General features: G+C 53.8%; 1 protein-coding gene across 1 annotated transcript in view; it reads left to right on the plus strand.

Moving 5' to 3' along the window:
* Window positions 1-24,119, plus strand: part of TRIM36 (tripartite motif containing 36) — a 35,184-nt gene that overhangs the window by 2,565 nt on the left and 8,500 nt on the right. Inside the window, exons 2-8 of the mRNA XM_062189825.1 lie at window positions 96-330; window positions 9,131-9,456; window positions 10,170-10,316; window positions 15,259-15,354; window positions 16,685-16,938; window positions 17,048-17,172; window positions 21,390-21,680. Of these exons, the coding sequence (XP_062045809.1) occupies window positions 96-330; window positions 9,131-9,456; window positions 10,170-10,316; window positions 15,259-15,354; window positions 16,685-16,938; window positions 17,048-17,172; window positions 21,390-21,680 (1,474 nt within the window). The remainder of the gene's footprint in view (window positions 1-95; window positions 331-9,130; window positions 9,457-10,169; window positions 10,317-15,258; window positions 15,355-16,684; window positions 16,939-17,047; window positions 17,173-21,389; window positions 21,681-24,119) is intronic.

Raw genomic sequence — 24,119 nt, forward strand, 5'->3', positions numbered from 1 at the left:
AACCCGATTGATTCCTGCTTCTTGCTGACACAGGGGGTGCACGCGGGCATCGCGCCCACCACGGCCTTTGATTCTGTGCTCTTTTCTGATCCAAGGTCACCATCAGGAATATCGAGAGGGAGCTCGTTTGCCCGGCGTGCAAGGAGCTGTTCACCCACCCGCTGATCCTGCCTTGCCAGCACAGCGTTTGTCACAAGTGTGTGAAGGAGCTGCTCCTGTCGCTGGATGACGGGCTCAACGATGTGGGCTCCGACACCTCCAACCAGAGCAGCCCCCGGCTCCGGCTGGGCTCCCCCAGCATGGACAAGATCGACCGAATCAGCAGGCCAGGTACGTGTGCGGAGCCGGCTGCGGGAGGAAGGCGTTTTCGTTGTCTTGGCAGTGACTTTTTCCAGGAGAATCGATTAGGACTGGAGTTGTAAGTGGTCCCCGCCCCATTACAGTGTCAGATGGACTCCTGGCATCTTTTGGTTTGCATTTAGAGCTGTTGTTGGATCTTAAACACCTCCTGTGTGCTGAGCTCCTCGATACCTGTATTTTAGGGGTGTTCTGACTCTGGGATGGCCTTGGTGTGATAGAATAGAGGGCTGCTTTAATGCTTACTGTGGAAACATCCACATACGTAAATCAATGCTGCGGAATCAGGGCGGGGACCACATTATGGCTAGTCCTAGCCAGCTGTTGGAGGACTTCCTCCATAACATTGTGTTCTATCTGAGGACTTTATTTTCTTCAGCCATGTATTGAAAACAGAGATTTTGAACATCATAGATAGTACGGACTGCTGTTATAGCGTGCAGGAGTGGGTCTCATTGGATAGCCACTGCAGGATTGATGGAGACCAAAATTAGATTGAAATCGCTGGAGTGGGGAAATTCAGGCCAGAACCTGGCGCTGCAGTCGGTGGGGAGGAGGGGTCAGGAAGGCAGCCCCCACGGCCTCCGTGAGGACGCCACCGCCTGCGTGGCCCTGGGGATCCGGCCTCAGAGCTGCAGCTCGGCTGGTTTGGGTGTGAGGTTTTCACTTACTCTGCTGTCCGCTCTGTCGGTTTCTTCCCCTCGGTGGACAGGAGTGACTTTGGTGGAGTGATGCGTCTCTGTGCTCCATCAGAGAGTAGGAGAGATTTACTTCAAGAGCGATGCTGTGCTGTTTTTAAAACATGCATTTTTCTTGAAATGCCAGTCGCTGGTCAGCTGCACATAGAAAGTGGTATGCATTAGCAAACAGAGGAGCGCTGGGCGTGAGGAGGGCGCAGGGCCAGGCTCGCTGTGAGGGCGTCACTGCCACTCTTCCCTCCGCTGGCACCGTGTGCAGGGGAAGAGAGGCAGTGGCTCCTTGAAGCCCCCACCATGTAAAACTGGGCGTTCTGACCCCCGCTGACTCACTGGGGACCCTTGTAGACTGACCAAGGAAAATTTACTTTTTATCTGTGACTGTGTAGCACAGCAATTAAATGGAGATTTGGTGAGGTGCTAGTATTTGTGTTTTTTTTTTTTTAAGATTTATTTATTTAATTCAAAGGCAGAGTTACAGAGAGGCAGAGGCAGAGGCAGAGAGAGAGAGAGAGAGAGAGAGATCTTCTATCCTCTGGTTCACTCCCCTGATGGCCCCAACAGCCGGAGCTGCACCGATCTGAATCCAGGAGCCAGGAGCTTCCTCCAGGTCTCCCATGTGGGTGCAGGGGCCCACGGACTTGAGCCATCTTCCAGTGCTTTCCCAGGCTGTAGCAGAGAGCTGGATTGTAAGAGGAGCAGCTGGGACTCAAATCGGTGCCCATATGGGATGCCGGCACTGCAGGCGGTGGCTCACCTGCTACACTACAGCGCTGGCCCCAAATGCTGGTATTTCTACATATGATTAGACTGCAGATGCATGTATTTTTAAAAATAATTTATTTATTTGAGAGGTAGGGTTACAGACAGTGAAAGAGAGAGACAGAGAGAAAGGTCTTCCGTCTGCTGGCTCACTCCCCAAATGGCTGCAATTGCCAGAGCTGGGCTGACCCAAAGCCAGGAGCCAGGAGATTCTTCTGGGTCTCCCACGTGGGTGCAGGAGCCCAAGGACTTGGGCCATCTTCTGCTGCTTTCCCAGGCCATAGCAGAGAGCTGGATTGGAAGAGGAGCAGCTGGAACTAGAACCGGCACCCATATGGGATGCTGGTGCCGCAGGCAGAGGATTAACCTACTGCGCCACAATGTGTGTCTTTTCATGAAATCTCAGGTTGTGGGTTGTTCTCGTATGTTAACTGTTTCTGTTTTCAGGAACATATGTAGGGTGGCACCCTGTAGATGCTTAATAGCTAGTTGAGTGGCGAGCCTCTGTCCAAGGGGACACAGAGGGCATGACGTACGGACGTGGGTTCAGCAGTAGAGGCTCTTTCTCAGAGCGAGAGCTTGTTCCTCCCTGAGTTCCCCCGCGCAGGTCAGAAATGGGGCGGTGGAGGCAGTCCGCTCGTCTTCAGGAGCACTGTGAAGTGGGATGGTGCTGGGACGCTGTTCTGTGCAGGACACTTGCAGGAGCTGCGACTGTTGTCCCTGGACGGGGCTGGCCACAGGCTGTGTGGACCTGGGAGTCCTCCCGAGGGTTCAGATCAGGGGGTACACGGGGAGGAAGGCCGACTGACACAGCAGCTCCTGAGGCTGTCCAAAGGAAAGGGCTGCCTGAATGCATCGCGCCCCTCACTGGAATACTGAGTCAGGTGTCAAGGTCAGGTGCTGTACGGGCCAGGCAGGTGCCTTAGTGAAGCAGGCACTGGGCACGGTAAGTGCAGAGCCCTCTCTCATTTTCATTCTCTTATACAGAGACGATAAATGCAAGCATTTCATTTTCCTGTTAGCTAAGGTTGGCGGCATGCTGCCTTTACAGCTCCCTGGTGGAGACGGCCCAGGGCGGTTTGGGGCCACGGGGACTGCAGTAGGTGCCTGGCTGAAGGGAGCAGTGGCCACTTGGCTCTGACGAGTTCCTGTGGGGGACCAGGAGTACCAGAGTGTGAATTCACTGGTTTTTCACGGAAACCTGACGGCAGTTTTTATGTGAAATCTCTTTTAAATGATTTATTCGAGCGGTTTGGATACCTCGTGCCTGCTCATCATGGGGATGGGCATCTTTGGTTCTGACCCAAACAGCTTTTGGACCATCCATGTTTGTACTGTTTGTTTTAAGCCGTGGATGGGCAACCACTTCTGCCAGTACTAGGGGAGGGATTTCTACTGTGGATGGGCACTTGGCACAGTCACTGTGTCACCGTGAGATCTTGTCCAGTCTGGCAGCTCTGTGCTCGAACACCACTTCCAGTCATGCAGCAAATACTTAGGTGCCCACTGCTTGCTGGGCACGGCCAGTGCTGGAGACTCAGGCACAAGTCCCGTGGCCCTTTTAGCTGAGTGCTGTCCAGGGTGTGCAGGGATGTGGGCTCGTCAGAGCCCAGCGTTCACCAAGAGCCCACACAGAGCAGGTGCACAGACACAGATACGGCACCTGGAGACGCAGCTGGAGAGGGGGACTGCTCTAGGCACACAGCGTTTATCAGATGAGTGCCAGTTTAGGGCTGCCCTGCTTGGCTGGACGACCGGTGTTAAGTGGATAGAGTTCGTTGCATGGCCATCGTTTTGTTACCTATCCTCCGTTCATTGGACATTTGCTTATAATTGTGATAGATTCACACATGGATTCAGGAGTAGTAGTGTTCCTTTTTCTTTTTAAAGGATTTATTTATTTATTTATTTATTTATTTATTTGAGAGAGAGAGAACTTTTCTCTGCTGATTTACTTCCCAAATGGCCAGCACGGCTGGGGCTAGGGCAGGTCGAAGCGAGGAGCCAGGAGCTTCTTCCAGGTCTCCCACGTGGGTGCAGGGGCCCAAGCACTTGGGCCATCTTCCACTGCTTTTCCAGGCCACAGCAGAGAGCTGGATGGGAAGTGGAGCAGCTGGGACTCAGACTGGCGCCCCTGTGGGATGCTGGCTGCAGGCAGAGGCTTACCCTTCCAGGCCAAAGCACCACCCCGCCCCGCCTTCTCCCTTTCTCTTTCTAATACGCTGCTTTAACATTTTTTTGGTCTGTCCGAAGTACTTGAGAAAGACGTCAGAAACCTTATTCTGAGCAATTGGGGTCAGTAGAATTGTGAATATTTGTTTGCAATCGGATTAAGACAGAGTTCTTTAGACCTGGGCTGCCATGTGACTACGGAGATGTGCCCTCAGTGTCAGCAAGCTGTGGATTTTGAAGTTAGCATAAAAAAGACTTCACATATCCTGTGATCTGATACTGATTAAACCTTGAAATGATGGTGTTTTGGATAGGGGGGGTTAAATAACCTGTGTTATTACAATTGCTTTCACTAGTTTATTTTTTAAATGTGACTGCTGGAAAATTCAAAATTGCTTATGTCATACTTTTAGCTCGTGTGTTTCTCCTGGATGCCGTTGATTTTTTAAGATTTTTTTATTTGAAAATCAGAGTTGCAGAGACAGAGAGAAAGAGAAAGAGACCTTCCAGCTGCTGCTTCACTCCCCAGATGGCCACAGTGGCCATAGCCAGGAGCTTCCCTTGGATCTTCCACATGTGGGTGCAGGGGCGGGAGCACTGGGCCATTCTCTGCTGCCTTTCCCAGGCCATTAGCAGGCAGCCGGACCGGAAGAGGAGCAGCAGGGATACCAGCCAGCGCCCATTTGGGATGCCCGCAAAGCAGGGCGCGGCTTTATCTGCCATGGCATAGTGCCAGCCCCTGATATGTTTTTTTAAAGCAAGAGAGCAACTGAAAAGGAGAGTGGGGCTTGCGAGTGCAGTACAGTAGCACACCACAGTACACAGAGTAGAGGGTAGGTTGCTTTATGATTTTCAGTCATTTATGTGCAAGTCCCCCCACCCCCCATTTTGTATTTTCTTGTCAGAAAGGTATTAGCTTTAGCAATGTTTATTTACAGCTTTTAAGTCAATAAAAAGGCAAACGAAGATGCTTGACTTCACTTTCATTCCCAACAGTTAGCAGAAGTGTGATTGATCACAAATGCGAATCCGTCCCAGCAAGTCTGGTCTCCCAGGAGCGGCTGCGTGGTGATGGATCCTGGCTGGTGGAGTTCCGCGAGGCTGGCTCAGGAGCCCCACGTGCACCAGGAGGGCTCACTGTTACTGCTCGCTCTGCCATCGTGTTAGGTGGCGGCCAGCCCCGGCTTTCCCTTCTGTTAACCAGTGTGAATCTTCTCTCTGAAAGGGAATCTGAATGCAGCTCTCTGTTCATTGTCCGCAGCCTCCCAGCGGAGATCTCTGGGGTGGAGAGGTAGACGCTGCGTTTGTGCTTTGGCGGCCGCGGGCCGGCGGGCGGGCAGGGTGGGTGGTGGTGGACCTCCCGTAGGCAGCCTGGCGGGCATGAGCCTCCGGGTGGCAGTGGTCAAGTCTTCAGGGTCACTCAGAGCCAACACGCAGGGCTGCGTGACCGGAAGGGCAGCCGGACACAGGGCATTTGTGTCTGCATCTTGTCACTCTATCTGACAAGACATTTTTGAAGAAAGTGATGTATACTCCCTTTTTTAAAAAAAATGCACCATTCCTTACAAATCCTTCCTGCTTCCTTGGTGGAGTGAGGCTTCCCTGCCTTGGGAAGTCCCAGTGAGGCAGGTGTGGTAGGCACTGAAACGCTGGATGCAAAGTGCAGTTAGCAGCGTGGCCTTCGCCTGAGTGAGGCGCACCGTGTCTTTCTGTGCCCATCAGTGTTTTGTTGCAGTTGGACACGGGGTTTTAGCCCCGAGGTCTTGTCCTCTTGTGGGTAAGTGACGCACCTCCTGGTGTAGGTCTCACTGCAGTGGAGCTCACAGTGAGGTGGGCGCCCTCTGTGGGGTGCTGGTGACGCCCCCGTTTTGTGGGAGGGTGGCTAGCACTGCACGTCATCCCTTTTCTGCCGACCTCGCTGCCTCCTGCGTGTTTGGTTTTAACGCCTGGGGCCCCCTGGGGGCCATGTCCTGCGGTCAGTGGGAGTCCCAGGACGGGAAGTGTGGGCTGTAGCACACAGCAGGAGGGACTGCAGCAGGTGGCTTCAAGAAAGGCAGTTGCATATTCCCTGTTTTGGATGGGGGGGGGGAGGGGGGATATGCTCACGTAATGCTCGCAGCGTAAAAGGACCTCACGGGCGGGCGTCGCGTGGTCAGAATGTACTGAAAGAGACGTGACAGGTGCAGCTCCTGCCACACGCAGAAGCCTGCCTGAGGGCCCCTGTGGCTGTCTGTCGCCATGCGTGCGTGTAGCCAGAGAGAGGCTGAGGTTAGGAGCCTGATGGTGATGGATGAGTCTCTACTTTTATTTTTTTTTTAAGATTTATTTTATTTGAAAGACAGAGAGAGAGAAAGAGGGAGAAGGAGGGAAGAGAGAGACCTTTCATCTGCTGGTTTGTTCCCCCAGATGGCCGCAATGGCCAGGGCTGGGCCAGGCTGAAGCCAGGAGCCAGGAGCCTTGTCTGAGTGTCCGTGTGGGCCATCTTCTGCTGCTTTCTCAGGTGCCTTAGCTGGGAGCTGGATCGGAAGTGGAGCAGCTGGGACTTGAACCAGTGTCCATATGGGATGCTGGTATTTCACGATAACACATTCCAACAGAAGGCTGGCCCCTGGATGGCTGTCTTCTCCGGGTTTAAAATGCTCTATTTTCTGTTTGGTATTTACGTGGTAACACATAGTACCGGAAGCTGGCTTTTTTTGCGGGATATTTGCTTTCTGTCACTTTGAAAGTACGTGGAGTCTTCGTTCTAGAATCGTGTTGTGACTCTGCTTGCTGGCTGGTCTGTCTTGAAAGGCACACGGAGAACAGAATCACGTACAAGGTGGCAGTGTTCACTCAGTGAGAGCAGCGTTGGCCCCACACGTGCAGCTTGACGTGGAGTTGCAGTCTTGGCCCGCGTGGTTTCCAAGCCGTCTTTGTTTCTCTTTAGGCCATGCTGCGGAGCGGTGCTACCCCATAGAAATTTCTACAGTTGACAGTTTTATTCTTAGCTCTCCTTTGTTTTTTTTTTTTTTTTTTTTAATTAGGTTTGTTTCCCAGAGCATCCTGAGATGTGTTTTCTCTGAATGTAGATTTTGTTGTTTGTTTTTCTGAAAACAAGGGTAGAAATGTAGTAGATGAACTAAAATATGTTCTTGAGCCTTCAGAAGATAATCTTCAGAGCTTTCAAGGTCTGTGTAGAAAAATAGCCCAGGTAGCTCTTTGAAGAATTTACATGGAAAATTATTGATTTAAGTGTTAAATCTTGATTTAACATTCTGTCTGCTTCAGAAAGTGTACTGTGGGCTCTACACCTTGCATTTTGCCTGGGAAGTCAGTTAACCGAGTTGTGTAGAAAAGGGATGAAGCATTTTTTTTTGAAATTTTTGAACATGGAATCCCAAGTCGGTGTCCCCGGGGTGCACGTTGGAGCATGACTCTGCTGTCATGGTTTCAGTTCATCACATTACTGATTGATCACAGTTTTCAGAGCACCAGTCCTAACCTATTTTTTTTTAATCATTGGCTTTTGAGATGCTGCTCATTCATGTAAATTTCCGTCCCCTAGTTCCTGTGTGGGAGCACCAATTACTTGTGAATTTCCATTGTTTCAACTTGACCACTGCACTTTGAGAACTGTTTGGCTTGTTTCTCATTGAATGGAGTTGACCTTAGCATGTGTTTTGAAAGTAGCTTTGCTGCTTATTTGGTTGTATCTGCCTGCTGTGGTGTGAAACGTCCTGGCCTGAACTGCATGTTTCTAGAGTGATTACAACAATGTGCTTTATGAAGAGTTTTCAGGTTTTTATAAGTCAGAATTTTGTATGCATTAATTTTTTAAAAAATGTAAAGATTAAAATACCTTTAAGTGAAGAGGCTGGTAGCATTCTGCATGGCTAAGTCGCTTTGGGGTCCCCCTGCCATCCACGTAGCATGCTCTAACACCCCTGCACGGACGTAGCTTTGTGGGCCGACCTCTGGGTTTCAGCAGCTGTGTGTCACGCTAGACCTGTTACGATGTTCTGTTGAATGCTGCCAGTCGTCTGCGAAGCCCACGTCAGCCTGTCTGTTAGTTAGCTGAATGTGTGGTGCTGAGTTGATCCATTCATTCTCGGTCCTGGATCCATGGCAGCCTGAACCGGAGCTGGAGGTTAAGGAGTTTGTTTTCATTAAGGGAGTCACGTTGTGGGCGGCCCAGGGCTACCTGCTCCCGGAGTTAAAGATGACAGGAGGAAGTGCTGCGTGCCTGCTCCACTGTTAGTGGGCACCCCGGGTTCCCCAGGGCCGGTGAGGCAGGCCTCTTACGCCTTGGTTTCTTGGAGTTGAGATCCTGGTGTTGGGACTGAATAAAAACAGGCTGCTTAGGGTCACTGGGTGTAGTACGTTAGTGTAAAATTACTTGTAATACTGTTTGGGTAACCTTTGGCCTGCTGAATTAAGTAATGTTGATGGTTCTTTGTTTCAGGTTATAAGAAGATACTCAATGGTTGGTCCCTTTTCACGTTACTAAATTCTAGGTCTAGGAATGCATTTTTCACTCTCTGTAGATGGCACTTGGTTCCGATCCTCCCTTTTCCGTGTTTCCAGATAAAACAATACTACACTGGGGAACCTTGTGGTTCTTAAAAACCCTGCAGTCACATGCTCCTGTGGCAATCTGATTTTTAACCAGAAAATGTGCCTGTATTTATGCCAGAGAATTTGGAACACAGTTTCAGCTCCCTCCTGGCCTTGCCTGGAGGCTGCCTGTGGGCCCCGGAGTGGGTGGCTGCCGTTCTGTGTGCCAGCTCGGCTCCTCTCCATGAGCTGAGGCCCTGCTCGCCGGCATGGCCTGGGACGGTGCTGTGTGACCGCACGCGTTCCCTGTGCAGTTTGGAAAGATCCCGGCCCCGTGTAGTATTGTGTTACGCCTCGGTATCTATGATCAGTGCGGCTTTCATGCGAGGTCTCCCTTTTCTCTCGGAGTGGGTAACCGCGTAGCAGCTTGGGCTTGTCTTCTGTGTTCCTAAGAGGCAGCCATCATTTAAAAGCCTTTTCAGAAGGCGAGTGGTGGTCCTGGAGCCACCCTGGGGTGTGTTTGTCGATGCTGCCTTCCCTGTTCACGCCCCTGCACGCCGGCTGTTTTCCTGCTGCCGTAATTAAACGAGGGCTTACTGATTACACAGGCTGGAAGCGCAATTCCTTGACCCCTAGGACGACTTCTTTTCCTTGCCCTGGCTGTGAGCACGACGTGGATCTCGGAGAACGAGGGATCAGCGGTCTGTTTCGCAATTTCACGTTGGAAACCATCGTCGAGAGATACCGGCAGGCGGCGCGGGCGGCCACGGCCATCATGTGTGACCTCTGCAAGCCCCCCCCGCAGGAGTCCACCAAGAGCTGCATGGACTGCAGTGCCAGTTACTGCAACGAGTGCTTCAAGATCTACCACCCCTGGGGCACCGTGAAGGCTCAGCACGAGTACGTGGGCCCCACCACAAACTTCAGACCCAAGGTGAGCGCCAGCCTGCGGGCGTGAGAGGTCGGGCAGCTCCAGGGGGCTGGAAGTGCGGGAGGCACTTAGCGCAGGGCTCAGCGTGCCTGCGGCTCTGAGGCGAGACTGTGGCTCGATCCGTCCCCATCCAGGGGGACGCAGCAGCTGAATGCGTGTCCCTAGCGACGACTGAGCACCAGGCAAAGGCCGGGTCATCTCGGACGTCCTCCGGAATGGACAGGGTCGCCACCTTCCGTGTGCTGTTGTGCTGAAGCCCATATCTGCCCAGAATTGGCTGGGAAATGGTTTTTCTGATGTTGTTAGTTGGCTGAAAGTGTGCTGTGGATCAGTAAGAATCATCGCAGGCAATTGGTTGAAGGAGTTCTTGGTTTCCTTCTAACTAAGTGTGGTGAGGTCACAGGTTCTCCTAGGTTAGGATACCTCATAGAAGTATTGACCGTGAGTGGTAAGATGTGCCACGTCACTGCGGTCAGCCTGTCTCTCTGGCTTGGTCGGGCGTTCCGCTCGCGTCTAATAGCAATGAGACTTTGACTTTCTTATCGACAGATGAGAAGAGATAGCATCTACGCATTTATAGCCAGTAGGGCTCTCAGACGGACAGAACAGCTCGTTCTGATTCAGTGGAATTTCAGGAGATGTAGCAAGCATCTTTCTTGGCAGACTGTATCGGATTACCTGAAACCCAGATCACACTTTTGTTCTTCATCCGACAGATTTTGATGTGCCCGGAACATGAAACGGAGAGAATCAACATGTACTGTGAGCTGTGCCGGCGGCCTGTGTGCCACCTCTGCAAGTTGGGTGGCAGCCACGCCAACCACCGCGTCACCACCATGAGCAGTGCCTACAAGACCCTCAAGGTGGGACCTGCTGGTCTGGGCAACTGGGTTTTGAGTTTTTTTTTTTTTTTTTTTAATGACTTAATGTGTCCAAGTTTCTGTTGATGAGATCTGGTCTGTCATGCGATCTTTTTACTGAAGCGAGTTAACAATGTAACGTATTCCTCAGGGGTCTACTGATAGTGTTTCCGGCCCACAGTTCTTTGGGGGCGCTGATACTGCCCAGTGCATGCTGGGGCCCATGCTGGGCTGGTTCCGAAGCCCGAGGAAAAGGGGGTAGGGAGAGGAAGAGGGCAGGGAGGGGGCCCTTTGCCAGGACTCCCAGGTGAGCCCGGTGCCTGTGGTGTGGAGTTTGTGTATACGAATGACTGTAGCTATTAGAAGACACATGATTCTCGGGTCTTGCCTATAGAGCTGTTATAAACGTTGCGTGTACGAATGACTGTAGCTATTAGAAGACACATGATTCTTGGGTCTTGCCTATAGAGCTGTTGTAAACGTTGCCAGCTGAACCTGAATTATTTCCTTTCTGTTAACTTTATCTTTGTGCATCTGTGCGAGAGACAGAGGGATCCAGGAGGGTGGAGGATGTGCACACACACACTCACAGAGCTCACATCTGCTGGTCCATTCGCCAGATACTTGTGTTGCTTGGGTGAAGCCAGGAGCCAGGAACCCCAGCCATGTCTCCCACGTGGGTGGCAGCAGCCCAGTTCCCATGCCTCGGGGAGTGTGCGTTGAGGCTGGAGTCAGGAGCCAGAGGCAGTTCTCAAAGCCAGGTGGCGTCTGATCTGCCCAGTGCCTGCCTCTGTCTGGTAACTTAATACGTGACCCACTTCAAATTCCAAAATTCAGTGGTCAGCACCTGCGTGTGGGTGTCCTAAGCAGTAGACCAAACGCCCACCCTGTCTGTCAGCTTTACAACTTTTACAACTTGGAAGTTTGATAATCACCGCAGAGTAGGCAGTGGTATAATTGATTCTGTTTCCTTCCTGTTTTTAACCACGTGTGTGCATTTGGGCTCCTATCATAATTGCATGCACGCATACGCTGTTATGTCTCTGTCATGCCCAGGCTCCTCTCTGCCTGTGAACATTGGGATCCAGAGCTCTTGGAAATCTGTAGAGCCTTTTGTTGTTCTTGTCTATTCCCTTCCTCATCTGTGTCGTTACAAGCGAGGCCAGTTGGGATCAATTTTTATTCTCATTTTAGTTTGCATTTCCCTGCTGCTCTGCTTACCTGTCAGTGTAACTCGCTGCCGGGTGCCGTGGCTTTGACCTTGGTGGGTGCCCGCAGTTTTCTCCCTCAGCAGAGGCTCTGCTTGCACTTGGAAACACTCGGTTTCCTCTGGGTCCTGCTATAAAGCCCTGTTAACAGGGCAGAGCAGCTCTGAGTTCGGGAGCCACCTTCACCCGGAGTGGGGTCCCTTGGTGAGTGTTCCAGATGCCCCCTGAGTTTAGACTTTGTGTTTTGTTGGCTGGCTGGTGGAGCAGGCACTGTTCCCAGCCCTGTGCGACCTCCTGGACTGGCCTCTCTGATCTTCCTGGGCGATTCTTTTCCTGGCCCCGGGCAGCTTGCCAGAGCCTAAGTTACCTGCAGGGTATGTGGAGGAAACCAGTCTGCTCTTTCTCATGCCCCCACAGCATGCCCCTGACCTCTGTAGTTAGGCATATCTCCTACAAGCGGTCCAGAACTTTCTCTCATGGGGAAATCTTTGATGTAGGATACCCGTAAGCTGTCTTTTGTGTCCTGCATTAATTTCTTTCATGTATGTTTCAGGCTGTTAAAAATAGACTCCAAATGCACCTTTCAGTTCACTTACTTTTTACTAAGGGAACAGCCTCCCTATGCCAAAAGTAGCAAGCTGATCTCCTTCCTTTGTCCTTGGTTCTCAGGGTACATGAGGTGGCTTGTAGGATCCTTTCTTCTGCTTTTGGTCCCTTGAGTTTTGGAAGTAGAGAGGGGCAGTGGGCATCGAGGAAGCTCCACTGTGTGCTGGCACTGCTGAGGCGGGGCTGGATTTCCTCTGCCCCTTGCCGGGGCTGACTTCCAGTACAGGGAACTGTGCCCCAGTGCAGGTGGGCGTGCCCCAGTGCAGGTGGGCGTACCCAGTGAAGGTGGCCATGCCCAGTGCAGGTGGGCGTGCCCAGTGAAGGTGGCCATGCCCAGTGCAGGTGGGCGTGCCCCAGTGCAGGTGGGCGTGTCCAGCACAGGTGGCTGTGTCCAGTGCAGGTAGCTATGTCGCTATGTCTGCTCTGTGAGTTCTGGAGGTGCTTGCATGGTGGGTGGACTGGCCTGAGGAGTTAAGCTGGGCTAGAGGGATGATCCCACTGTTGGTGGTCTGCCTTGGTTACGTGAGGCCCAGATTTTGTTTTCTTCCTTCTATACAACAGCCTCTGCCTGTGTCAGTGTGCAGACACACGCACACACACATACCCCACTGCGTGCTTCTGTCTGCAGGAGAGCTGCTCTGTTTCTCTCCTCCCGGCCTTTGCTTCTTCCCTCACTCCCAGAACAGGCAGGAGGGAAGCTTTCTTCCCATCGTCCTCTACAGGGAACCCACTTCGCTGTCCCCTGACCAGCTCGGACGCCGTGGACACGGGTGGCGGGTGGGTCTGCCCACCCACTGGGGCCACACCTCAAGGCCACGCCCCCTTCTTGGGGTGGCAGTGGAATTTCTGGGATTTTCTTCTGCTACGACTGTCCTGGCGTTCGTTGTTGGCTCATCTCGCGTGATTGTTTCCACTATGCGATGGGGTAGAAATTGCTCTCTGCAATAGTTGGCTGATGTTGTACCAAGGAAACATGTTTCCTGGGAGCTTCGGCTCATTTTGTTTTCTGCTGATTTGTGATGATTTCTGCTCTTGGTGGAATTTGAATTGAACGTTGTTGTCACGTTTGCTGAAACAATCTGGCGCTGGACTAAGCGGGCCGTGGTACACCTGCTCTGCTGCCATTTCATTCCGAGTGCTGGCAGAGGCAGAGCAGAGCTGACCCCGCCTGCTGTCCTCATGGAGGGGGTACCCGGCCACTTGCTGGATGCATCTCTCTCCCTTCCTGTCTGTCTTCTCTCCTGCTTTGTTGGTTCAGATGGACCTGGCTGGAAGAGGGAAGCACTGGGTCCCAGCCTTGGCTGGCCGGGGGTGTCCCCTGGGCTCGTGGGCAGTGCCCACACTGGCCCTGCCCCCTTCACAGAGCCTGGGGCCCTATGGATGGTGCTGGGCACCGGTGTTTGGGAGCTGCTGTGGCGAGAGCAGCTCCCGAGCTGAGTGAGTGCTTAAGAAATGGCCTCCGGCTGCTTCCACGAGCACCGTGGCCCCAGGTGAGCTGCAGGATTTGGAATTCTCCCAAGAATGAGTGCTCCCTGTGGCCGCAGTCTCCGCCACCTCAGCACCGGGGAGCCACGTGCCGTGCAGCCGTGAGCGGACCCACGGGGTCAGGGTTAAGCTGGGCCTTGTCTCTCAGGCCGGAGCCAAGTCACATAAAGGCTGCAGTTGGCAGGAGACTTGGCCCAAGCGTTAAAACTCACCGGGAGCGGACGGGCTTGCTCTTGGACCAGGTTTCTGAGTTCTGTCTTCTTTCTCTCTGCCTTCCTCTTGTGGTCAGCTCTTCTTGGGCTGCTGCTGCACTTTCTTGTCAGCTCTAGAACTGGCATTTTCCTTTAGTTGTTTTTAAAAATTGTTTATTTGAAAGGCTGGTGGTGGCGGGGGAGAGACTGAGATGGAAAGATGCCCAGAGAGGCCCCATGCGCTGACTCAAACCTGACACCCACAGTGGCTAAGGCTTGGCCGGGTTGAGGGCAGGACCCCAGGACTGCATCTGGGTCTCCCACGCGGGTGGCAGGGATCCGGCTACTTGTGCTGTCACCTGCTGCCTCCTCATGGCGGCCCCAGCAGGAAGCCAGAACCAGGAGCTGGACCTAGGTCCTCCAGTATGTGACGTGGGGATCCCAATCCGTAGACCCAACACCCACCCTCTTGGTTGAATTTGAATGGCCCACTCCTGTCTTTGCTACTATGGTTAAAAGCGACCCCTGGCCTGCAGCTAGTGGGGGGACGAGGCTGGGGGAGCCGGAGGGGAGAAACTGTCGCCTCCCTTGTGGCGAGGGGCAGCAGCACGGCTCTCCTCCCCTCCTGCCCACCGGGCGCTTGGTGTCGGAGCCTCGCTGTCCTCATCCGTGCAGGGCTGGGTTAGCACACGGGTCCTGTGGGTCCCTGCCCTTGGCACCTCCAGGGCTCGGAAGTCTTGTTCCTCTGTCCCTACGGTGAGGTGACTTGGGCTGTTCCTCTCAAGTGGGTGCCCCGCCGCTCTAGCTTTGCACAATCCCCTTAGCTGTCGCAGGGGCTGGCGGGGAGGAGGAAGGTGGTGTGGGCCGCACAGGCCTCATCCTCTTGTCTCCTTGCCCCCTCTTCGTTCCCCACATCCTGTGAGGCTGCCGTGGGGGACGAGTTTTCCTGACTCCTCACCATCCCTTGGACCCTGAGTGCCTTTGTCCCTTACAGCTTTCCCACGGTGCCTCAGCACGTTCACTAGGGTTTTCAGAATCCGCTGATCGGCCACAGAGTGTCCTTTGGGCCAGCCTGGGAGCGACCAGCATGACAGCATGCGCGTGCTTAGCATCAGCATCTCTCGTCCTCGTGCGATTTGTCAGTGGCTGTGGGGCTGGGCCCTTTGTCGCCGTCCCTGCACGCTGCGTGCGAGTGTGAGGGGACAGTGATGGCGTCCGAGGGTGACTCCCAGCACCTCGGGAGGAAGGGAGGGCGTGGGGGTGAGGCTGGAACCGCAGAGTGGCCCACGTCTCCTGCTTTCCAGCCTGTTTCCCGTCTTCCCATGTCCTTGGGCCCCTGTGCCTGAGGCCGGTACCCACCCACGTTGGTCACAGGCTGTGGAAGGGCCCAGTGCCGTGTCATCAAGCACGTACCTGCGCGGGCTTGCTGAACTCCTCCTGTCCGTTTGTCCGCAGGAAAAGCTGTCCAAGGACATCGACTATCTCATTGGTAAGGAGAGCCAGGTGAAGAGTCAGATTTCTGAGCTGAACTTGCTGATGAAGGAAACAGAGGTGAGTGCCCGAGAGGCTCGCGCGTTTCCCACGTCTCCACTGGTCTGCTCGTCACACGAGCTGTGCAGGGCCTCGCGCTGGGAAGAGGTGTGTGGATGATGGGCTGGAGTGCTGTGCCGCCTGGGCTGCGGCCGGTGCCAGTGACTGAGAGCAGGGGCAGCGGGATGACGGCCAGCTCTTCACGAGTGTGTGGAAGTCACGGGCTCACCAGCAGTGAGATCAGGGTCATGATCACTTTTAAATTGTGTGCGTTTTATTTTTAAATTATTTTTCTTCATTAGAGAAGTGGAGAGGCAAACAGAGAAAAAGAGACAGAGGTCCTCTATTTACTGGTTCGTTCCCCGCATGTCTGCAGTGGCCGGGGCTGGGCCAGGCTGTGAAGCCAGGAGCCAGGAACTCATTCTGAGTCTCCCACGTGGGTGGCAGAGACCAGTTACTCAAGTCAGGACCCGCTGCCTCCCAGGGTGCCCGAAGCTGGAATTGGGAGCCAGGACTGGGGGTCGAACCCAGATACTGCAGTGTGGGACTAGCCCACATCTTACCCACTGGGCTAAACGCCCACCCGGATTACCTGTAGTTTTAAAAGTGACACTGTATGTGGATAAGGCCAAGTTTATTTAAATTTCCAGGTGTTCCTGGAATACCTTTAAGAAAAGACAGGTATCCGAGTGTCCGTGGTCCTGGAATACCTTTAAGAAAAGACAGGTATCCGAGTGTCCGTGGCTGGGCTGTTTGTCACGGCTGCTGAGTGGAGGTGTGCAGACACCCAGGGGCGGTGAAACAGCAGAATGGGTGCTGTGCGCGGCGGGCGTCCCTGAGCTCAGCCCGGCCCCGATGTTGAGATGAAGGGGCCGGACACGGGCGAGCGCATCCTGTGTGATGATGCTGACGCCGGTAGCACGGCGTCACAGAAGGTGGGGCTGTCGCCGTCCCTGCAGGGGGCTTCAGGATCTGGAAAGGCGCCAGGGCTGCCGGCGGGCCGCGTGGGCGTGCACGGCAGGGTCACTGCTCTGTGCACTTCCACGCTGAGCGCTGGGCCTCGATGAGAAAAGGAGAAAAAGTCACGGCGTTTGAAACGCACAGTGGAGGGTGGGGGGCTACTTTCAGATCCGCGTGTTTTTCCTGGCTTTGCTTCTCTCGTCTGAAACAAAGTCCAGAACGCCGCTCCCATCACTCTGGGAGCCGTGAGCCAGTGTAGGGCGTCGCGGCTGTCAGGCCATTGCACTGCTCTGTCTCTTCTGTTGAACTTGGTCGTTCTGCCGTCATGTGGGCAGTCACTCTGCAGGGTTTTTTGGGACGCTGAGGTGAGGCGTGGTTTGCTTTGCTGCAGTGCAATGGAGAGCGGGCTAAAGAGGAAGCGGTCACACACTTCGAGAAGCTCTTTGAGGTTCTAGAAGAGAGGAAGTCGTCTGTCCTGAAGGCCATCGACACTTCCAAGAAGCTGCGGTTGGACAAGTTTCAGAGCCAAGTGGAGGAGTACCAGGGCCTCCTGGAGAACAGCGGGCTGGTGGGCTACGCCCAGGAGGTGCTCAAGGAGACCGACCAGTCCTGCTTCGTGCAGACGGCCAAGCAGCTGCACCTCAGGTACGCGCAGGGGCCCGCGGGCGGCGTGCTTCGGGCAGGCGTGAGCGGGTGCTTGGTCTGGTGTGTCTTTGTGAAGAGTCACTTTGACATGACGTGGGTCTGTCTGCAGGATACAGAAAGCTACCGAGTCTTTGAAGAGCTTCCGGCCTGCGGCTCAGACCTCTTTTGAAGACTATGTTGTTAACACATCGAAGCAAACAGAGCTGCTCGGAGAGCTGTCCTTTTTCTCCAGCGGTGAGTCTGGGCCAAGGCACGGCGGCGTGCGTGGGAGACACATGGCGCTCTTTTGGTGGTGTTAGAAGCAGCACCCCGGTTGCCTGGGGCCGCCGTGTTCCGTTTAATTGATTTTAGAGGCAGCTGGAGTACTCCTGTCCTGGTTCACTTCCCACATCTTCTCAGTAGCCCCGGGCTTGGTGATGGCTGAAACCGGGAGCCAGGAACCGAAACCAGGTCTCCACATGGGTGGCGGGGACCGAGGAACTTGAGCCAGGACCGCTGCCTCCCAGGTGGGCAGCGCAGGAAGCTGGGTCAGCAGCAGGGCCGGCACTCGAGCCCGGCACCCTGATGTTTGGTGCCCCGTGCCCAGCTCGTCCTCACCACGCTGCCGAGTACTGGCCTTCGTGACTGTGTTTTTACATACAGAGGCTGTGTCCTGTTGGCTTGTGTGCTTTTCAACATTGCGTAAATCCTGTTGGGCTAGATGTATCCTTTTTGTAAGTTGCTTCTCAAACATTTAAGGTAAGGACTTGCTAGCACCTGCGACTGTGGTTTAGAGCCCTCCTCGAGCTGTTCGGGGCATTTTGTAAGTGAATCCTCTCCCTGCGAGGAGGCTTGTTTCTGGCTTTTCTCTGTCATGGGCACGGCCGTGCGGAACCTCTGCCTGTGCTGCCCTGAGCACGGGTGTGAGCGTCTCCAGGGCGGAGATGGTAGCTGCGGGCAGGAGCTGGCTCAGGCGTATCTTCATGAGGGTTCTGTGTGCCTCTCCGGGTCTACACAGCAGCCGGAGCCTGCAAGTCCCAGGTGGCTGGAGAAGCCCCCAGGCCTGGGTCTGGCCAGCCCCCGCCCCCAGCTTGTGTCGGTGCCCAGACTCTGCGGGGCCTGGGGAACGGGCCTTGTAGATGGCAGCTGAGGCCGATAGGCGCGTGGTCCACTCCCCGGTTGTCCGGGGTGCTCACGGCCCTCCTTTGGCTGGTCAGCGGTGCTGTGTGACCGCAGAGCGGGCTCCAGTCTGTTGGGAGGTGGTCACTTCTTCCTGAGCCTGTGGCCAGGAAACCTGTAGGGCCAGCCGCACTGCTCACTTCAGGGGTCACTCTCCACAAGAACATAATCTGCACAGACAGTTGAAGCTGCCCGGGGCAGCCCAGGGCCCGGAGGTGTGGACAGAGCTACTCCCCGCCGTGGTGTGGACCCGGCTGGTCTCTTCTCAGGCCTCTCCCCTGCCTGCTGGGTGCCATGGTCTCCCCTTGACGTCTCTACAGTCCCCTTTGTGTCCCGATCTCTTCCCACAGGGATGTCAGTCATCCTGGGTCCGGTGGCACGCTGAGGTGTGGGTGTTGGGACATCAGCGTGTGGTTTTCAGGGCTCAGGACCTGGCCCGGGCTCCGTGGTGTGTGCTGCACCAGTGGGGAGCTCTTGCCTTGCTCCTCCCTCCCTCTGGCCGTACTCAGCTCCTGAGCCTCACCTCCCAATGACGTGAGCATCGCTGTCCTGACACAGCCGCCTCCTGACTAGAGAGGGCTGGGGCTGGAGCTCTGCACCTTCAGTCCCAGGAGATCTGGCTCGTGTCACGTTAGCAGCTCTGGTGGCTGGGACCTTTCTTTTACCCCTGAGCCTGATAGACATTTATTAGATGACTTATTTTTGCTACTACTTCGAGGGCTGATTCTCCTTCCTGCACGCCCTCTGTTACCCCAGAGTTGGTTTCCATGTATATGTTAGCTGACCTGACAGTTCTGCCAAGGTCTCTGACAAGGTGGCACTGAGTGTGGGTAAAGCTCACACCTGCCCAGGCCGGTGGGCGTGGTCCTACCCCCACCTCTGACCGTGGTATCCCCCCATCTTTTCCTGTGTGCACACTTTTTAGTAGGCTGTGTTTCAAAAGAAGAACAGAGTGTGGAGTGGGGTGTGCCGCTTGTAGTGTTCTGGGCCTTCTTCATTTTCTTAAGCTTTATGGTGTGCTCTGGGCGTGGAGATTTGGCACAGCTACGAAGAGGCCGCCTGGGACACCTGGGCCATCCTGGAGCACCTGCTTTGAGTCCTGGCTCCTCTGCTTCTGCCCCTGCTCCCTGCTAATGTGTATTCTGGGAGGCAGCAGGTGGTGGCCCAAGTGCTTGGGCCCCTGCCACCTATAAGGGGCACCTGGAGTAAGTTCTCGGTCCCTACCTTTGTCTTGGCATTTGGGGACTGAACCAGTGGATGGAAGATTTCTCCCTGTCTTCCTGCTTTTCAAATAAAATGAAAACAAATAAGTAAATAGAAGTTTAAAGTATGTATTTAGAGTGATTTTGCAGGTCTTGCTATGGCTGCATAGTGATTCTGTCAGTGCACCTACACGGGCATGCTTGTGTTCTTTTGTCCTTATCTGTGATCTCACTTCATATCCTGTTTTGTGCTTTAGTGTGAGTATGTATGTATAACTTTTTTTTTTTTTTGAAAGCTAGAGTTACAGAGACAGCGAGAGATCTTCCTTCCTCTGGTTTACTCCCCACATGGCCACAACAGCCAGGCCTGGGTCAGGCTGAAGCCAGGAGCCAGGAGCTTCATCCAGGTCTCCCACATGAGTGGCAAGGGCCCAAGTCCTTGGGCCCCCTTCCTCTGCTTTTCCCAGGTGTATTAGTAGAGAGCTGGATTGGAAGACGAGCAGCAGGCACTTGACTCGGCATCTGTATGGGATGCTGGCATTGCAGGCAGCAGCTTTACCTGCTACACCACAATACTAGCCATACCTGTTTTTTGTTTGTTTGTTTGTTTTTAGATTATTTGTTTATTTGAAAGCCAGAGTTACTGAGAGAGGAGAGAGAGAGACATATTTTTATCTGCTGATTCACTCCTCAAATGGCAGCAATGGCCAGGGGGTTGGGTCAGGCTGAAGCCAGGAGCCGGAAGTTTCTTCCGGGTCTCCCATGTGGGTGCAGGAGCCCAAGGACTTGGACCATCTTCCGCTTTTCTCCCTGGACACAGCAGAGAGCTGGATCGGAAGTGGGGCAGCCGGGTCTCATAAACTGGCACTCATAGGGGATGCCCGGTGCTGCTGCACCATAGCACCTGCCCCACGTGTAACTTTTTTTTTGTTTTTTAAATATTTATTTATTTATTTGAAAGGTAGAGTTACATAGAGAATGCAGAAAAGGAAAGAGAGAGGTCTTACATCCACTGGTTCACTCTCCAGATGGCTTCAATGGCTGGAACTGGGTCCATATGAAGCTTGGAGCAAGGAGCTTCTTCCAGGTCTCCCACATGGGTGCAGGGCCCAAGCACTTGGGCCATCTTCTGCTGCTTTCCCAGGCCATAGCAGGGAGCTGGATTGGAACTGGAACAGCCATAGCACCAGGCCCCCACATGTAACTTTTATAACTTATTGTTCTAACCAAATGACCCAAGCTTGGGAATTTGTTGTGTGGAAAGGATTTTGCACCTGCACAAACACTTAGCTATAACGTTGTAGTCATTAGTGGAACATTAGAAACGTGTTTCAGAAACTAGACTGTTAAATATTGATATACTCACATAGAGGAACACCACTGGGGGGTATGCTCGCATGATCTCTGCCATTGTTATAGTGCTCATCTCTGAGTTATTTAACGTTTTTTGTGTGTTTGATTTTTTTTATATTCTTAGAAAAATCTGTATCATGTTTATGCCAAGAAAAATGAACTTGTTCTGTGACTATGGGAGAAAGCACGGAACGAGATTCGGAGTGCTCATTGGGAGGTCGTTTGCTTCTGTCACCAAACTTAGTTTTTAAAGTAGTAAAATTATCATTTGTTGATAGGAAAACATAAAAGGAAAATTTCAAGTGCATAGCTGTTATTAATAGGCGGCAGGTATGTGGTTGAAAAATTTCATTGATGATGTTTCAGAATTAATAATTATACTTCTCACAGCTTTAACTGAGTCTTTTTGTCTCCTATGTTTCATTCTTCTTTTCCATTTCTGTTGTAAATACAAGGTTAAGTTGGGATTAGAATAGCATAATTGCTACCTTTAAAGTTTTAGAGTGTAATTCTGTATTTTTTCCTCAGTGTAAAGGAATCTCTAATGCATAAAATCTAGGTAGGTTTTTCTTAAATTTGTTGGCTTAGCCTCTGTAAATATTTGCTGTTCTTCTTCTACATGGGACTGGAGACGGGCACAGTTCGTGGACACTGTGGAAGTCGTGGAGTGCTGCTTGTGGAAGCGCAGCCCGTGCGAGCCCGGTGTTGTAACGGTGTCGCCTCTCCCGCCTTTTCCAGGCCTGGACGTGCCGGAGCTCAGCGAGGAGCAGAGCAGGGTTTACAACAGTGCCCTGATCACCTGGCACCACCCGGAGAAGGGCAAGGCTGATAGCTACGTCCTGGAGTATCGGAAGCTGGACCGGGAGGAGGAGATGGTGCCCTGGAGCGAGCTGCAGGTGTGCGGCACCAGCAAAGTGGTGACGGACCTGGAGGACAACTGCAGCTATGCCTTCCGCGTGCGCGCCTACCGCGGCTCCATCTGCAGCCCTAGCAGCAGGGAGCTGGTTCTGCACACGCCGCCGGCCCCAGGTACTGGGCACCTGGGCAGGAAACGGCCCCGGGGGGAGGAGACCTTGGCGGAGTGCAGACCCCAGCGTGTGCACAAGACTCCAGAAAAGTGGGCGTCCGCCCCAGTGAAGGTGCAGAAATGAACGGAGCACGAAGCCCAGGCTTAGTCTGACCGGCGTCAGGCAGGCATTGGAGTGGGCAGCGTGAGCCATCGGATTAAATGAAAGTTTTTTGTTTTTTTTTTTAATTTTTGACAGGCAGAGTGGACAGTAGAGGGAGACAGAGAGAAAGGTCTTCCTTTTGCCGTTGGTTCACCCTCCAATGGCCGCCGCAATAGGCGCGCTGCGGCCGGCGCACCGCGCTGTTCCGATGGCAGGAGCCAGGTGCTTCTCCTGGTCTCCCATGGGGTGCAGGGCCCAAGAACTTGGGCCGTCCTCCACTGCACTCCCTGGCCACAGCAGAGAGCTGGCCTGGAAGAGGGGCAACCAGGACAGGATTTTAAGTAGAATAGTTCTGTAGTTCCCAGTTCTCTAAAGCATGGCCGCTCACTAGGTTTTTTTTTTCTTTTTAAAATTTTACTTATTTAATTGAGAGGTAGAGTTACAGACAGCGAGAGGGAGAGACACAGAGAGAGAGAGAGAGAGAGAGAGAGATCTTCCATCTGCTGGTTCACTCCCTAAATGGCCGGAGCTGAGCCGATCCGAAGCCAGGAGCCAGGAGCTCCCTCGGGGTCTCCCAGTCTCCCACGCAGGTGCAGAGGCCCAAGGTGCTGCTTTCCCCTAGCTAGGTATTTTTAATTTGATCATTATAGCATCTGCCGTGCAGGTTTGACTTAGCTGGGCGCGTGGAGGTCTGGATTTTCTCTCCGACTCCACGACTCTCAGCACAAGGGGGGACCTCACTGCTGACATCTGTGTGTCTGAGGGGCCGTCACGGAAGTGCACACCGTGTGTGAAGTCTGCGGGTCTGAGGGGCCGTCACGGAAGTGCACACTGTGTGTGAAGTCTGTGTGTCTGAGGGGCCGTCACGGAAGTGCACACTGTGTGTGAAATCTGTGTGTCTGAGGGGCCGTCACGGAAGTGCACACTGTGTGTGAAGTCTGCGGGTCTGAGGGGCCGTCACGGAAGTGCACACCGTGTGTGAAGTCTGTGGGTCTGAGGGGCCGTCACGGAAGTGCACACCGTGTGTGAAGTCTGTGGGTCTGAGGGGCCGTCACGGAAGTGCACACTGTGTGTGAAGTCTGTGGGTCTGAGGGGCCGTCACAGAAGTGCACACTGTGTGTGAAGTCTGTCTGAGGGGCCGTCACAGAAGTGCACACTGTGTGTGAAGTCTGTGGGTCTGAGGGGCCGTCACAGAAGTGCACAGTGTTTAAGGGAAAACTGTGGGTAGATTTCACAACTGTTTTTTGCACCAAAACAAAACATTTCCCACAAAGGTTCTGAAGCGCCAGGTGAACTGTGTCTGAGCTGCACGCTGGCGGGTGGGGAGCGGGACGCTGGCTTGGCTGGGAGGCTGTGCTGGCGCTGCCCAGCAGGAGAGCCCCTCTTGCAGACACTGGGGGCTGGTGTAGACCACGGCCCCGCCCCTCGCACTGGTTGTGTGCCCTGCTTTCTGCCTCTACCCTTCCTTCCCTTTTTGTCCGAAATAGAAACAGCGTATTTTCTCTAATGTTTGTTTCTCAGGCTTCTTGTAGACTTAAAAACAAAAAAATTAGAATGCAGATACATACATGGTAGGCCAAAAAGTGTTTTTACTGGATTTCCGTATAATCCAGCGGAGAGTTTCAGGATGAACCTGAGAGCATTGAGTGGTTGATGCTGATGCTATTTCCACATTATTTTCTGGTCTCTGACCAAAAATGGAAGGAGGAGAAGAGTCCGGGACGAGGCTGCTGGTCCCAGGGCCCTGGTCGGGGTGGGAGGGGAGCTCGGGAGGCCTTAGGGCTTCTCTTCCTGCCTTCTGGCTGGAGCCACGTAACCAGCGTGGCCCTGTACATTTGTTGTGTGGACCAGGAGGGGGGCTTCGGGGGTTGAGGGGAAGCAGGATTAGTGTGGCTGTCAGTGGGCGTTTCCAAGAAGAGCCGCCAGCCGGTGTGACGAATGGCGTTGTACCAGCAGGCTCTGTAGAAATTGTGCTGGAGGTCGAATTTGCTTTCAGCTGTTTCCTAGTGTGCAACTCATTGAGGTTAAACTCAGTGCACGCACGGTCCTGGGCTGCCATCTGTTCTCCTATCCCCAGAGGACCCACAGTGGCCTCTGACCCGTGAAGCCCCCACCCCCAGAGGACCCACAGTGGCCTCTGACCCGTGAGGCCCCGTCCCCAGAGGACCCCACAGTGGCCTCTGACCCGTGAGGCCCCGCCCCCAGAGGACCCACAGTGGCCTCTGACCCGTGAGGCCCTCGTCCCCAGAGGACCCACAGTGGCCTCTGACCCGTGAAGCCCCCACCCCCAGAGGACCCA

This window comes from Lepus europaeus, chromosome 4 (genome assembly GCF_033115175.1).
Source record: "Lepus europaeus isolate LE1 chromosome 4, mLepTim1.pri, whole genome shotgun sequence".
Taxonomy (NCBI): domain Eukaryota; kingdom Metazoa; phylum Chordata; class Mammalia; order Lagomorpha; family Leporidae; genus Lepus; species Lepus europaeus.